The sequence below is a fragment of the Ochlerotatus camptorhynchus genome, unplaced genomic scaffold (genome assembly GCF_037179485.1).
Source record: "Ochlerotatus camptorhynchus isolate MF236.1 unplaced genomic scaffold, CSIRO-AGI_Acam_v1.1 ptg000330l, whole genome shotgun sequence".
NCBI lineage: Eukaryota > Metazoa > Arthropoda > Insecta > Diptera > Culicidae > Ochlerotatus > Ochlerotatus camptorhynchus.
The window spans coordinates 383,454-397,123 of NW_027040818.1; the positions used below are offsets into that span (position 1 = coordinate 383,454).

A 13,670-nucleotide genomic window follows, 5' to 3' on the forward strand; every position below is an offset into this window, starting at 1 on the left:
GTGAAGAAAATCAGTTTACAGAATTCTAAGAAAATCAGTGCAGTGAACAAAACCATATAATAAAATCAAGTACGGTGAAAACCTAAAGAAAAAAAGCATGAAAATGTTGTAATGCGGTGTAAATATTTTTTTTTCAGAATTTATTAACCTTTTTTATATAAGTTTAAAATTGTTTATAAAAGTAAGCAAACTTGATTTGCAAAAATTAAGATAGTTTCCTAATAAGTTAAAATGTTATTGAAAGGCTTTCTAGAAAAACATGCTAAGGTAGCTAAAAGTGAGTCGAAGTAATTTAAGTGAAAAAAGAAAGAGAATTCAGGTAAAATAGTGGATAAAAACATGTGTGATGTGTTTCTGAGGAGTTTTTTTTTTTTGTTTCTACAGAAGCCACTGAGCGGTGGCAACAGCAATTTGGGCTTGTGGCAGGAACGTCCGCTAAACGTGGTGCAGGTTATTTTCGACGGTATTTCGATCGGTTCACCCCCCAGAGTGAATTTGATTCCTTGGTTGGTGGTATCAGGCTTGGTTACCCTGAGTGCTCCTACCGCCCTACTCACGTCCTGAAAACCGGAGGCCCTCCGTGCAATACCATCCCACAGAAAAACCACTCATCAAGCTAGTGCACGCCGGGGCAATTCTAGACGGTGAATTCCTTATCTAGCGAGTTTCGCCCGTCAACGCCACTCGATGACATCCGCCCCGCCCGGTGCACGCTATTGATCGTCACTCTTACAACGCTCCCTCATCGTTTCCCTTTTTGAGGTTAGGATACGGCGTTGTCTGACCCGGGCGATTGTGGTAGTCAAACGATCTCCCACCGTCGCATCTGCAGTGACCCAAGGTCGCGGTGAACAACTGGCACCGAACCATCGAGCATCATCGAGCCAGTCTGGTTGGAAGATTGGTTCCCCCCGGCAACGGTCGGGGCGATCATCATCGGCCATCATCATACGGACGAGCCACCCACTTCGGACGAGTGTGGCCCGACCAGGTACCATTGAGCAGCAACTGTAAGTACGCACACAATCACACCGATTAACAAGTAGGGACCCCGAATTATACTTAGTAGGGGAAGAAAGCTTGTCTAGGGATTAGAACGACTCACAAGGGAACACAAAAAGGGGGGAGGGAATGACGTCACACATAGGAGAGAGAGAGATAGAGCAGGATTTTGTTAATAAAATAACAACAACAAAAATTAAAACAAGAAAACCATAAATGGATTTTTGGAAACTTTCAAAACCAGTTTTTTTCCGTCCGAATCGAATTTCAATTTACTGAACTTGTTTAATAAACCTGTATCACTTGCACCGTATTTACAAGTAACTCAAATTAAAACAATTTGAAGATAAAATTAGAATACAAAATTGGGTAAAACGAATTCTTGAACTATTGGACTTGGGACGTTGATGATTTTTGGCCGTTGAGTTACTCTAGTGGGTGGAATCTGCTGGGTTGAGAAAAACTGCTAGCTGGGCACACATAATTCTGCAATTCCCGGCAGACAACTTCTTCGTCTGGCGCATAAGCCGGAATTTTTGAGAACCCTAGCAGGATCCTCCTTACACAAATTGAAAAAAAAGCATGTACGCACTTAGAAATTACTATTGTTACACGAGACGTAATTCAACTTTGACGAACATCAAACATGTCATGTAAAAGTAAGTGTCCTGAAACTGAAAAATATGCAACTCGACGAAAAGTGCGTTTGATTGAATTGATTTTATCGTCCTTTTCAACTGATTCTTATGTCAAAAGGGCCGCTTGCATGTGTCGGTCTCAGAGCACTGAAATTTCCATGTCTTTTTCGTAGTGTGTACGTTGCCACCCCCCTCCCCCCCTCTTATCTAAGGGGCTACCCCCTATGACCTCCATATGGCAAATTTGGTTCCATTTGCTTGATTAGTTCTCGAGTTATGCAGAAATTTCTGTTTCATTTGTATGGGAGCCCCCCCCCCCCTTACAGAAGGGGGAGGGGTCTCGAACCATCATAAGAACCTTCCACGGCCCCAAAAACCCCTGTATACAAATTTTCACGCCAATCGGTTCAGTAGTTTCCGAGTCTATAAGGGTCAGACAGACAGACAGACAGACAGACAGAAATTCATTTTTATATAGGGGGAATGACGGCTTCGGTATGACAGACTATTTTCGGCAACCCAAATTGAAACACTATTTTCACTGGATTTTCTTATGAAAACACTTCGCTGAATGCTTGCAAACGAATCTTTATGCTTTCAGCTTCAATTTGACTATATTTTTACCACTGAGAAAAAGCAATCTAGCAGGGTTTTCTTGAAATGAAACACACGCACTACAAATTGTAGCTGATTTCGAGTTGCCGATAATAGAACAGCAGATTTACATGCAGTTCAAATGGAACGGTTGCCGAAGAAAAACTGGTTGCCGACAATACTCGCTCTCACTAGAGAAGATTGGAGCTTTGTAAAAGCGTTTCAAAACAGTTTTTGACAATTCTTTCGACTGAAATTGTTAGAGCAGCTGGCAGCAAAAGATTGTAAACAAACCAATACTGCATATGTGTGCGTTCCATAGAGAAAAAGGCTATAGAAAGAAGGTCGCTGCTTAGGTTGCCGAGAATACGTAAATTCCCCTATATAGATATAGAATAGATAAGAAATGCTAGTGTCGCATAATCATATGTGGTTTTTATGGAATTCTTATGTTTTAGTTTTCTTCAGTGTACCTTACTCCCATATTTATTCAAATTAAGAATTTCAATACAAATTGAAAGAGCAGTAGGGAATATGGGTTAGTAATCCACCATACAAAATTTACACACCCTAATGTGCAGTCATCATCGGAGTCATCCAACAAATCCAGTGGTTCTAAAACTTTTGTGGATTGAGTTCCAGTTTGAGAGATTTAATAAACTCGTGACCTACTACCATTGGATACAGATGAAACATTTGTTTAAGGAACCGCATGAGTTACATGGTTTTATCGAAAACGAATTTTTATCAGTTTTTGTTCGGATATAATATTGATTTTAAACGCAAACGATACTAAAATAATTAAAATCAAAGTGAGAACGATGATTAATGCATTTTGAAAACTGTAGTAAATCGCTAAAATCTCCATACTGCCAAAGCTGACCTAGTAAATGTCACGGCCATCATGTGACAATGACAAAACAGGTCGTCTCACTATCACGAGACAAAACTGTCCGAGGTCTCAGACGCAAGAATATACTATTGGGTAGAAATAACTTGAGACATCTAGTCAATTATTCAATAAATGAAAAAAATCTTTATTTCAAGGTCAGTATAATATAGGTAGTTGTTGGGTTGCTAAGAAAAATACATAGCAACGGAATGATGTTGCGTTTCCAATGCTTACTACGACTCTTTAACAAAAACTACCTATCATGACCTTTCTTCTCATTTCCCAATAACCAAGCTCTCATGTGAATAATTTTCGTACAGTTTTGATATCAAAATATTTATCTGATTTAATGGGTGATTCAGAATATCTGTCACGGATTTCACAAAAATGTAATTCTCAATGGGTAAAATGAACGGCGGTGGTGTAGTGGTAAGCGTGATTACCTCTCACCCCAGAAGGCCTGGGTTCAATCCCAGTCGGCGCCGCCGGGATGTTCTGAGGCATAACATCTCTGATCACGCCTTCCTTCGGATGGGAAGTAAAGCCGTTGGTCCCCGGTTCATGAGTTGATGGGTGGATAGGTAGGGTCCAGGTGTGGGAGCTGCCTTCCTGGCACGTCGTGTATATGGGTATATGTATTTTTGTTTAAAGTGTGTAAACATGTCATTGATAGTAGGACTTGAAATTTCATTCGTTTTCGATTTCAAACAGCCATGGACGTGAAAATGGAGCATGTCATAAATCTGTATAAATTCGTGTGAAATCTCTTCGACTGAATGAAACATTTATTTTTCGCATCATTATAGAGGTAAAATGGAACCATGCGTGGAAAATCTTTTCAATATCACACAGGACCACTTCAGGACTCCAAAGGTGCTGGAACAAAAACGTGCTGTGGTTCATTTTCGTGGCAAATGTGACTGATAATCAAAGGTAAAGGGAGAGAGATTTGAATTAAAGTATGCTAAGTTGAACGTTATTTATGTAGTATATCTGGAATATTCTGCTATAAAAAATCAATCGTTATAATTTATAAAAAGTGACAGTTATTCCGAATCACCTTGTAGATGAATTTAGGCAAGCAACAGTATGTAATCGGTAGAGAGAATATATTTTTTTAGATTTCTGTGGCACAATTAACAATACTATCAATAAATGAACTAGTAATTGCGATCACCACAACGCTGTCACGTTATGTCATAAGAGTAAAATCTCATGAGATTTTGAAGAAAATCTCTATCATCGTGTTCTCATGATGATAGTGACAGAAGTATATTGCGTGAGATATACAATTTACAATGACATTTACCAGTCCTGGTTCAAAGTTCATCTTTTGTTCATTAGATCCCGTTATATCATCCTAAAATTGTCTTTGTTTACCAATAATTTAAAAAAATACTATGGATTATTTTACTTAATAACTTACGCACAATGGTTAATCTTGAACATCGATGGTCCATCCCATAACGGTTGACAAATCAGGTGAAACATACCTGAAAGGAAAATCATAATAAATTAGAAAACATTCAGATCCTTTCAATACTGTAAATAAAAGCAACGCAAATTCCAGTTCAAAATACTATTTATTCAATGCCTTAAAATGATACACTTCAATAGAACACATCACATACCCGAACCACTCAATCATACCTCGGAATACCGCCGAAAACCTGCGCCTCAATTCCCAAATGATTCACTCCGCGCAAAATCTTGAAAAATCCCCGCTCCCCATAGTTCGGCCCCCACGAGTTGGCGCACAACCAATACAGGACTCCATTCTCCTCGCCCCAACCAATCAGCTTCACAATATGTGACCCACGATGTCTCCCGAATGTATACTGATAAACACCTTGTTTGTAGCTAAGGAAATCATTGTAAATTTCGAACCTTGTCGACAGTGGTCCTCGGGAGAACAAATTCAACCTTATCATCTGTTCATCCTCTACCACCTTATAAACTCGACTAGCGAAACGCTTATCATCCATATAGCTAGCCGGGTGACCTTCCCTACACTGCTCCACGCACTCCAGTTGCTCAGGGTCCGGCTCCCCGGCTTTGCACTGTCCAACCTCATACGGTCTGCAACCTTGCTCGCTGTTGTACTCCCCGCCACTCACGAAACCATGCTGCTTCCAGTGCAACAAAACCCGATACGGGTATCCAGTGGTGCAATCGCCGCAGGTCGGGCAGCAGCTCGTCACGTCCTGCGTGCTGAACGTGAACTGCTGCGTCCCGTTGGAATGTATGCACCACCGATCGGTCATTGCCGCCGCAACAGCCGTGGCATAGCACGATCCACAGCAGCCTTGATTGCGGATTTGAGTCAACGAAGGACACTCGGGCCAATGGTCCCGCGCGTCGAAGCTTTCCGGTAGATCCACGCTGATGCCGTTCCTCAGAAGTTCCCATGGCAGTTCGTCATCCGTGTCCAGCAGTGCCAGGTCGGCGGTGCTCGGTTCTGCCACGTTGGTCATGTAGACGGGTTCCGGCATGGGGTTTGATCCAGCAATCCAGGTTTTGGCTCGTGCGTTGATGGCGGCGATGAACTCATCGCCAGTCAGGTTGTCTTCGTAGATGTCCTCGGATGCTTGGGCGAAGACGATGAGGAAAATTGGTACAGCGATTAGGTGGTAGGTGATCATTGCTCTGAATGGCACTGGGAATGAGCTCGATGGAAATTGAAAACTAAACTGGCTGTGGAATCAAAGCCAAGCGTGTATTTATGGAGCGCAACAATATATGAGCATTTGATTGAGTACCGACACGTGTCTAACTCGAGAGCTACTCGTAGATAGAGAAAACTGATATCAGCTTCTTCGCTGATTGAACGTGTGCATCACTTTGAGGCTGATAATTAATAGTTCACATTTTTGAAAGCTTAATGTTCGTTCATAAAAGTGTATCCCCAGCACCTGATTTAGCGAAACTGCAGTGCATCTCTACCGAACCAGAACACTCCTTCCAAATTGCAGAGAGCCGCGTGCGGGTGATAATGACTTTACGGCAGTAAATTTCCCGAATTCTGCTTGCATGACGACCATGCTGCCCTCCTTTCCAAATACCTAGGCCCCCAAGAATATTATTTCAATTAAAGTCTATTCACCAGCACGAAACATGATCACGCTACCCATTTTCAACACAACCCGAGCAGAAGAAAATAACTTATGAATACCAAATTTTGGATTGAAAATAGCACAGCCATCGATCGACGTCAAATAACAGACATAAAGTGGTAAATTTTATACGATAGATGTGGGGATCAAAGAATAGAGTTGATAGTTCCGTTAACGTAAGGCTTGTACTAGAAAAAAATGCACCATTTTTATCTGTGTGTAACTTTTTTTATCCGTGGGTAAAAATTGATGAAAATCTGGGTATAACTAGTTTGGAGTGAATTGTTTGCATGTGCAAAATTTCATAACAATCGGTTCAGTGGTTATTGAGATGTCATCGCAACAAGAAGAAAATCGCCGGAGAATTTTGCGCCCCGTCATGGAAAATCCGACTGCGACCATGAGATGGATCGGAAGACAACTGGGAATCACCCATACAACTGTGTCTCGGGTGGTAAAATCGTTTAAGGAGTCCCAGACGACCGAGCAGCGGGCTGGAAGTTGAAGAAAATCGAAGACAGCTGACCCTGTGAAGGCCCGGATGGTGTTGGATTATTTCAAGCGTAATCCGAACCTTTCGATTCGCGACGTGGCTCTGAAGGCAAAGTGTTCCACCTTGTTCGTTCAACCTTTCTGTTTCACATATCGTGATACATTTTAAAAAGCTTAAGTAACAGATCTATCACTTGCAAAACATAATTGCATATGGCGATCAGCCGCGGTGTATTTGAATCAGAATACCAAAAGTTTTCATACTGTCCGGCGAATGTTGATAAGAAGGATTCATATTTCCCATCCATCAACACTTTTGAGTTCTTCAAAAACATGGAAGTCGTGTTCCGGAGTTCGATCAGTACGGTCTGTGTGTTGCAGGAAAATTTGGAGGAGAAACTTTCACAACTCGTGGAGCTTCTTACGCACGGTTTTCATTGTCAGCATTTCAAGTTGGTGTTAATAAGGAAATATGTTATAATCGGGGCAAAAGCGGAATAAGCTTCAGCGTAAAAGGAAGTTTGATAGCAGGAGCATGATGGTTTGCATTTAATTTCTTTAATAATAGCTAATAAATTTTATGTTTTCTGTTTTCAATTGACGAATCGAAAATAGTCACCCATATTCTTGTTTTCGTTCGAACCGTGTTTTCCTTACAAAAAAAAAGTTTTTTGTATGGAAAATACGGTACGAATGAAAACAAGAATATTGGTGAGTATCTTTTAAATTATCATAAAATTTCTTGTGGATTACTTTACGAGGTTTCAAATTTTCGAATTGTCAATTTTTATAACAAAAAATCAAATTAAAAATAGGGACCGATTTTGGCACGGGTTCGCTTTTACCAACTCTATTATTGTTACCACATCCAATACTCTATCTGAAAATACTATTAATGCCCATTTTGCTTTCTAAACAAACCATTACTTTGACAACACTGGACGGAGCTACGTGCCACAAAACGTTAAATTACAACAGAGATGCTACATTTGAGTTGACGCGTCCTGTCCTGGGTTTCACAGAGGTCTGTTTCTTGGGCAATTGTCAAAACAGTTGATCCTCCTGATTGATTCATGTGCAACTTGTGGAATTTATTGTACAGAGTTCCAAAGGGAATGTTGTAGTGCTGAGATGCCTCACGATGCAAAAATTGATTCTCTTGCACTGAATTGACTGCTTCCACTACAGTTTCAGATGTGTACGGCGAATACGTCCTTCCACCGACTTTTTTCTTATACTTGCGAGGCATTTTGTTCACAAATGTACGTGTACAAAATTTAAAATTTAAAATACGCTCACGCAAAACTTTAACAACATGTAAACAGTGAAAATGGATGAATGACAGGTAGGAAAGTAGTTGATTATCTAGCCATGTAGCCACTGTTACAGTTACAGAGTAGGTGGTCTCGTAGGTAGTCGCAAAAAAGAAAACATGCAACGCCTTTTTTGTGTTTCTAGGATCTCCAATTAGAATTGGAAAATTTTTTGCTATTATTATTTTTTAGTAGAATCATTACAGAATATCGCGATTTAAATTGTTGTTTTTTTTTCTATTTGAGATTGATTTTGATAGAACTATCAAAATCAATCTCAAATAGAAAAAAAACAACAATTTAAATCGCGATATTCTGTAATGATTCTACTAAAAAATAATAATAGCAAAATGAAGTTCTGGACCTTCGAATTCACCAGCATATTGTTATATTCCTGAAATAATCGATTTTATGCATGTAATTTATATAACCAGTTTCGATTTCAATTAATATTAAAGCATGTAAACATACAATAATTAAAAAAAATAAAATCATAGAAAATAGAAGTATAGATAAAACTTAACACATCTGGTTGATTTTTACAAAATACTTAGCACTATTAGCACTCCTTCTCATACATTTTGAAAAAGAGTCAATCTGATCAAAGTCACCCCGTTTAACGGTATCGAGATATTCGTTCATGCTCGGGTCTGGTTTTGTTACCTTGGATTATATTTTATACATTTCTTAATATTTCGATAACTGAATAATATCAAAACAAGGTTTTATACCACAAGCATACCAAAATAAGGGTTCATATATTGATATGTTATCGGTTCTTGCTCGGGAACCGACACCGGTGCTGTGTAGGTATGCCATGTGCCATATGGTTTTACCCCAGAAACAGAAATATGAAAACTCGCAAAACTAATGGCCCTTTGGAGCGTAAGTTTTCCCAGTCGTCACTCTCCGTAGCGATCCACCGAAAGCTGACAAGATGTGGCCAAAGCAGCAGTTTATGCACAAACTACCTACCAAGCGAGCGAGAGAGTTCTTAAACTGCTGCACTGCAGAGAAATGTGGCTTCCAAAGTATGGGGAAATTTCTGAGTGACGCGCTGTTTTCGTGCAGCAAACCACGACCAACCAACAACCAACGACGTCAATTAGGGTGAAAATTTGAGGCCCTCTAATCCTTACGTTTGGTTCGCTGCTCCAATCCGTGCTCCATGCATCACGGAATAGGTCGACCTTTTTCCATTGCCGTTTGCTGCAAAGGTGTGTTCCGGCAGGCAATCATACGTCGTCTACCAGAGCTGGGGACGGAAAGTTGTTTGGATTTGAATGACGGCAGTTTTTGTTTGGTTTTCAATGTCCCAAGAAGGCTGTAATTTGACGGATGATATGATAATTTACGACGTGACGTGTGAACTGCGGAAAAGTGGTTTTGCTGTTTTCCTAGTTTGAAAGCGAGAGATTCGGGAGGAATTTGATAAATTATTTCCTACTTCGATACTGGCAGCTGACAGGATCAGAGCCAGCGATTGACTTAAAGGAAATCCACCAAATCGATTCCGAATAATGGGGTAAGCAAATAACTGGGAATCACACCCACTTTTCACCGAGATTGTTATTATTTAATCTTCCACGAGCAGATCAAAATCATCTCATCCAGCAAAACCGAGCACCACCCATCATCAAATTCCGACTCAAAACAAAAACGGTAGCGCTTTGATCCGGCAAATCGTACAACAGCAGAAGTAAGGCTCTATTTTTTCACCGGAATTCATACAAAAAAGCGACCGACTGACATCAACTGCGAAACAGATCAATTTTTTTTTTGCTTTTTTTTTCGTCGTTTGGCTTCGATTTCTCCGAAGTAAGGTGGCGTCAAATCCCAGATTCTTACGAAGCCCGTTACGGGGAATTTCGCTTCTGATTACGTTTCCGTCTTCTGTTTATAGGTAATTCACATACATTAGAGTGGCCCACCGTTATATGGAAAAACGACGGAGTTGATAATTTTAAACGAATGGAATGGAATGGTGTTTTGGGGGGTCAGAAATACCCTACCAAAGTTTGAAGTCATTCGGTTCATGGGAAGCGGTGCCTTAAAGGGCTTAATGTTTGTATGGGGAAAATCGCCAAAATGTATGAGAGATTGAAACGCTTTCACATTTTTGGCTCTAAGTAGATGGCACTGAAAAATTAAGAACCGTTGGGGTATGGAGAACAACTTTGCTGAATACCGGATGTCAATCCGAGTTAACCCTGAAATGTTATTAGCGTTTGCACTCAAAACCACCCGCCTACTTAGGGTGAAGGCCTAACGCAAACTTTTCGACCAGGCATTGGTATACCTTAGTTGCATGGGTATAATGAGTTTGGCCATGCAATTGCCCAAAATTTTCACACATATTCGGAAAGTGTGAGTATGGTTTTTTGAAGCAGGAATAAGATTGTGGGATTCTTCAATTTTTACACCAAGAAAATCGAATACCAAGAGCCAAAAATGTGGAACTGCCCCATTCCCCCATACATTTTGGCGTTTTTCCCATGCAATCTTCAAGCCCTTTGGAGCACCATTTCCCGTGAATCAAATGGCTTCAAATTTTGGTAGGGTGTTTGTGACCCCCCAAACAACCATTCCAGCGAGTAGCGTTTGACATTCCAGGATTGACCTGATTTGGGCCACTCTAATATACATCCTTCATTCAGGCAAGTCTTCAAGGATCAACTCCCCACACCAGTCAGCATTGTTGAATATTACATCGAACACAGTCACCGAATCAACATGTTTATTTAATTTCTGATTTCCTGGTCTTGGCTTCGATTCTTCGATCTGGGTGGGTGCGTCGACGGTGGATGTGACGGAATCTCCGAACACGGATACAACGACGTGTCTGTTCGAATTTCGGTCTCGTGTATTGAATGAAGATGAAAAGTTACAGCAGCTGTGACGAGAAAAGCCATTCTTGCAAGATTGTTAAGTTTACAATCGATTCGCGTTTGTTGCCTTCAGGAGTAGCAGCTAGGCACTCAGAGTCACATATTGAAAATGAAATGTGTACGTGTTGATTATTCGACAGTGATAGGATGCTGGTTGACAATATGAGCAATACTTGGCAATGTCGCAATTTGACCTCCGGTTTCGGATGTATGGTCGGAATTTGAGAATACGTGTGGTACACATATGCACAATCGGCAACACGATAGGTCGAACCACAACTTGCTATACAAAGTGCTCCCAGTAGACGACAGACAGAATTCAACTCTAATTTTAGTTTCATTTACTCAAATTCATCTCAGATAGCCTAGCCAGTAAAAGCGGAATCGATTCTGTGTTGGAAACATTGAGTACTGCAACCAAATTTTGATCTACTTTGGTGTTATTGACAATCATAACAAAACACTGTATGCGTTGAATACCCCCGGGCGTTGCTCAGGAAAATTTTAAGCATTAATATGTGAGTTATTATCACTCATTTACTTCTCACCCAATCACTTCCCACTCTCTACACTGTACCAAAACATCAAACTCAGACCATTCAAATCGAAACATCGAAATCGCTTTTTCGAATGTCGGTTGTTTTGTAATCAGATGATGCTCCTCTCGAATACACGATGAACATTGATATGAGAAGCAAACAGACATCAGCTGAAATGCTCTCTGTAGAATGATTGTCATTCTAAATTGAAATGCATATGATATTGGTTCAGCTCCATAAAACAAATAATGCAAACCGATGTTGTAAATAATTCTATCGAACGTCATTTACTGATCTAAGCTGACAAACGAGGTGGAAACATAATCATCGCTATCAGAGGTGGTACGAACATTGGTAAAGAGTGAAAACCGAAGATTGTCTATTTCGTGGTGGAGGAAGTTTCCTCTGCCAACAAACAATTGTATGCATGATGGAATGGCTGTTCCTGGTTTTCAGTTCAAGGGACACAAAAAAAAAGGAAGTTGAGGATTGTGCTGCGTATTATGGTTACAACTCACTCTTCAAAATTCTCATATAGGGGAAATGGATGTAATGTCGGCCTAAATGCTCCTAATTTGGGCCCATACATAAATTCAGCAATTGACTAAATTTTAAATAGCGAACAAAAATATCCATTAGTTCCGTCTCAATGCCGCGTTCATCTACATAAAATTGATAAATAGCAGATTTTTTGCGATGGGCCAAATCTTAGATTCATAGGCCAACATTAGAGCCATTTCCCCTAGATCTTCTTAGAACTATCATGAAACTCATCTAACAATGCATTAGAATTTCTGCTTGAAATTCCCGTAGATTGTTTATTTTCATATTTCCTTGAAACTATCCATCGAATTGTTTTTCGATTTTCCTCAAAATTTCTTTCGAATCATGCCCAAAATTCACAAACAAAACTGCGAAGTTTCAATCCCTAGCAGCAGAATCCAATTCTAAGAACATTCTAAATATTTCAAAACTCAGAAATTTCTATTATGTTTCAAATTGCAGTTTCTTGATTCATGATTTTGCCAAATTGACGGTAATATTTTTCCAAGTCTTTATAAAAGCATAAAAAAAATCCAATACAGCCTGTGATTTTGAAGATGTGTCTGCAATAATCCAAAAGTTTCTATATCCACGATCTTAAAAATTCCTAGATCAATCTTCACTATACAATATTTGGGTCCAATACCAAAGCAACTCAAGGAAATTTTGAGGATCGGAGACCATGACAAATTATAAGACTTGGAATATTTGGGAAATTTGATCATTTGTCAAGAAATTTTGGACTAACCCTTCTTAACAAAATTAAAGTAAATTTATGTTGATGCATAGTCTGCAAAATCTCGACCATACACGGCGATATTCACAAAAAAGGTTTGGTCGCTCATCCTAGCAAAATGTCATCTTCAAGAGAAACCATGCCAATTGTCAGTGACGAACATGTGCAGTTTTTTTATTAGTTAAAATGGTAACTAAATTAAATGAACTAAGGTCTGTAGCCAGATTAATCCAGACACCTTCAAACCACTGTAACTTTTGAAATATTTCACGTCACCTTAGAGGTAACTCTCAGACCAGAAGGTCCCGAAGAAACGTGCTCAAATTTTTGGCTCATCTCTGGTACTCTCTTCGGTCCCAAGCTAATCGATGCACCCCTCGAAACATAGGAAAATCCACGAACCCCTCATTTTATCTGTCAAACTTTCATAGCAAATCAAAACAAACATAGTGTAGTACTAGAATTGTGATTAGAATGGGGTAGGTTAATCGATTTACTTGGGACCAATAGGCTAGTCAAGTAGTGAGCCAATTTCAAATCGTTAGTTTCCACCGGTTGATTGCAACGTGCTGATCCTGTCATGGACCGACATGTGAAGAGGATATTGAAGGAAAACCTGTTCGAACGGTGGCTCGTAAATTATGAATGTTACCTGGTTTTGTCCAAAAATCAAAACAGCGTTTGAGGCTGAAGTCATACAAAGTAAAAAGCAGTTTCAAATCGAAACGACAAACAGAATTTGACAGCCGCATCACGGGCTTGACATTTGTACTGCGAATATTTGACGAAGTTCTCACATAGAGGTAACTCCAAGACTAGAAGGTCCCGAAGAAATGTGCTCAACTTTTTGACTCAACTCTGGTACTCTCTTCAGTCCCAAGCTAATCGATTCACCCCTCGAAACAGAAACAGAAAATCCA

The 13,670-nt window shown here is 39.9% G+C and overlaps 2 protein-coding genes across 5 annotated transcripts in view; both read right to left on the bottom strand.

Moving 5' to 3' along the window:
* The window catches only part of LOC135708482 (sodium channel protein 60E-like), a 389,801-nt gene that overhangs the window by 304,980 nt on the left and 71,151 nt on the right, over positions 1–13,670 (bottom strand). The gene's annotated exons all lie outside the window — the stretch shown is intronic.
* Positions 3,761–5,815, bottom strand: LOC135708546 (cathepsin B-like). 3 transcript variants are annotated; one of them, XM_065230648.1, is made up of 3 exons: positions 4,777–5,815; positions 4,553–4,619; positions 3,761–4,486 (listed from the first exon to the last, which is right to left on the bottom strand). In XM_065230648.1, the coding sequence occupies exons 1-2, from the start codon at positions 5,766–5,768 to the stop codon at positions 4,562–4,564; spliced, it is 1,050 nt and encodes a 349-aa protein (XP_065086720.1). In that variant the 5' UTR covers positions 5,769–5,815; the 3' UTR covers positions 3,761–4,486; positions 4,553–4,561. The 3 variants fall into 3 exon arrangements, with proteins under 3 accessions (XP_065086720.1, XP_065086719.1, XP_065086721.1); XM_065230647.1 differs by having other exon boundaries at positions 3,761–4,619; XM_065230649.1 differs by lacking the exon at positions 3,761–4,486 and having other exon boundaries at positions 4,604–4,619; positions 4,758–5,815.

Coding starts and splice junctions, on each gene's coding strand:
- LOC135708546 (XM_065230648.1), bottom strand. CDS start 5,768: ATGATCACCTACCACCTAATCGCTGTACCAATTTTCCTCATCGTCTTC. Junction 4,620..4,776: donor GTTTTCGGCGGTATTCCGAG/GTATGATTGAGT, acceptor TTTTCCTTTCAG/GTATGTTTCACCTGATTTGT.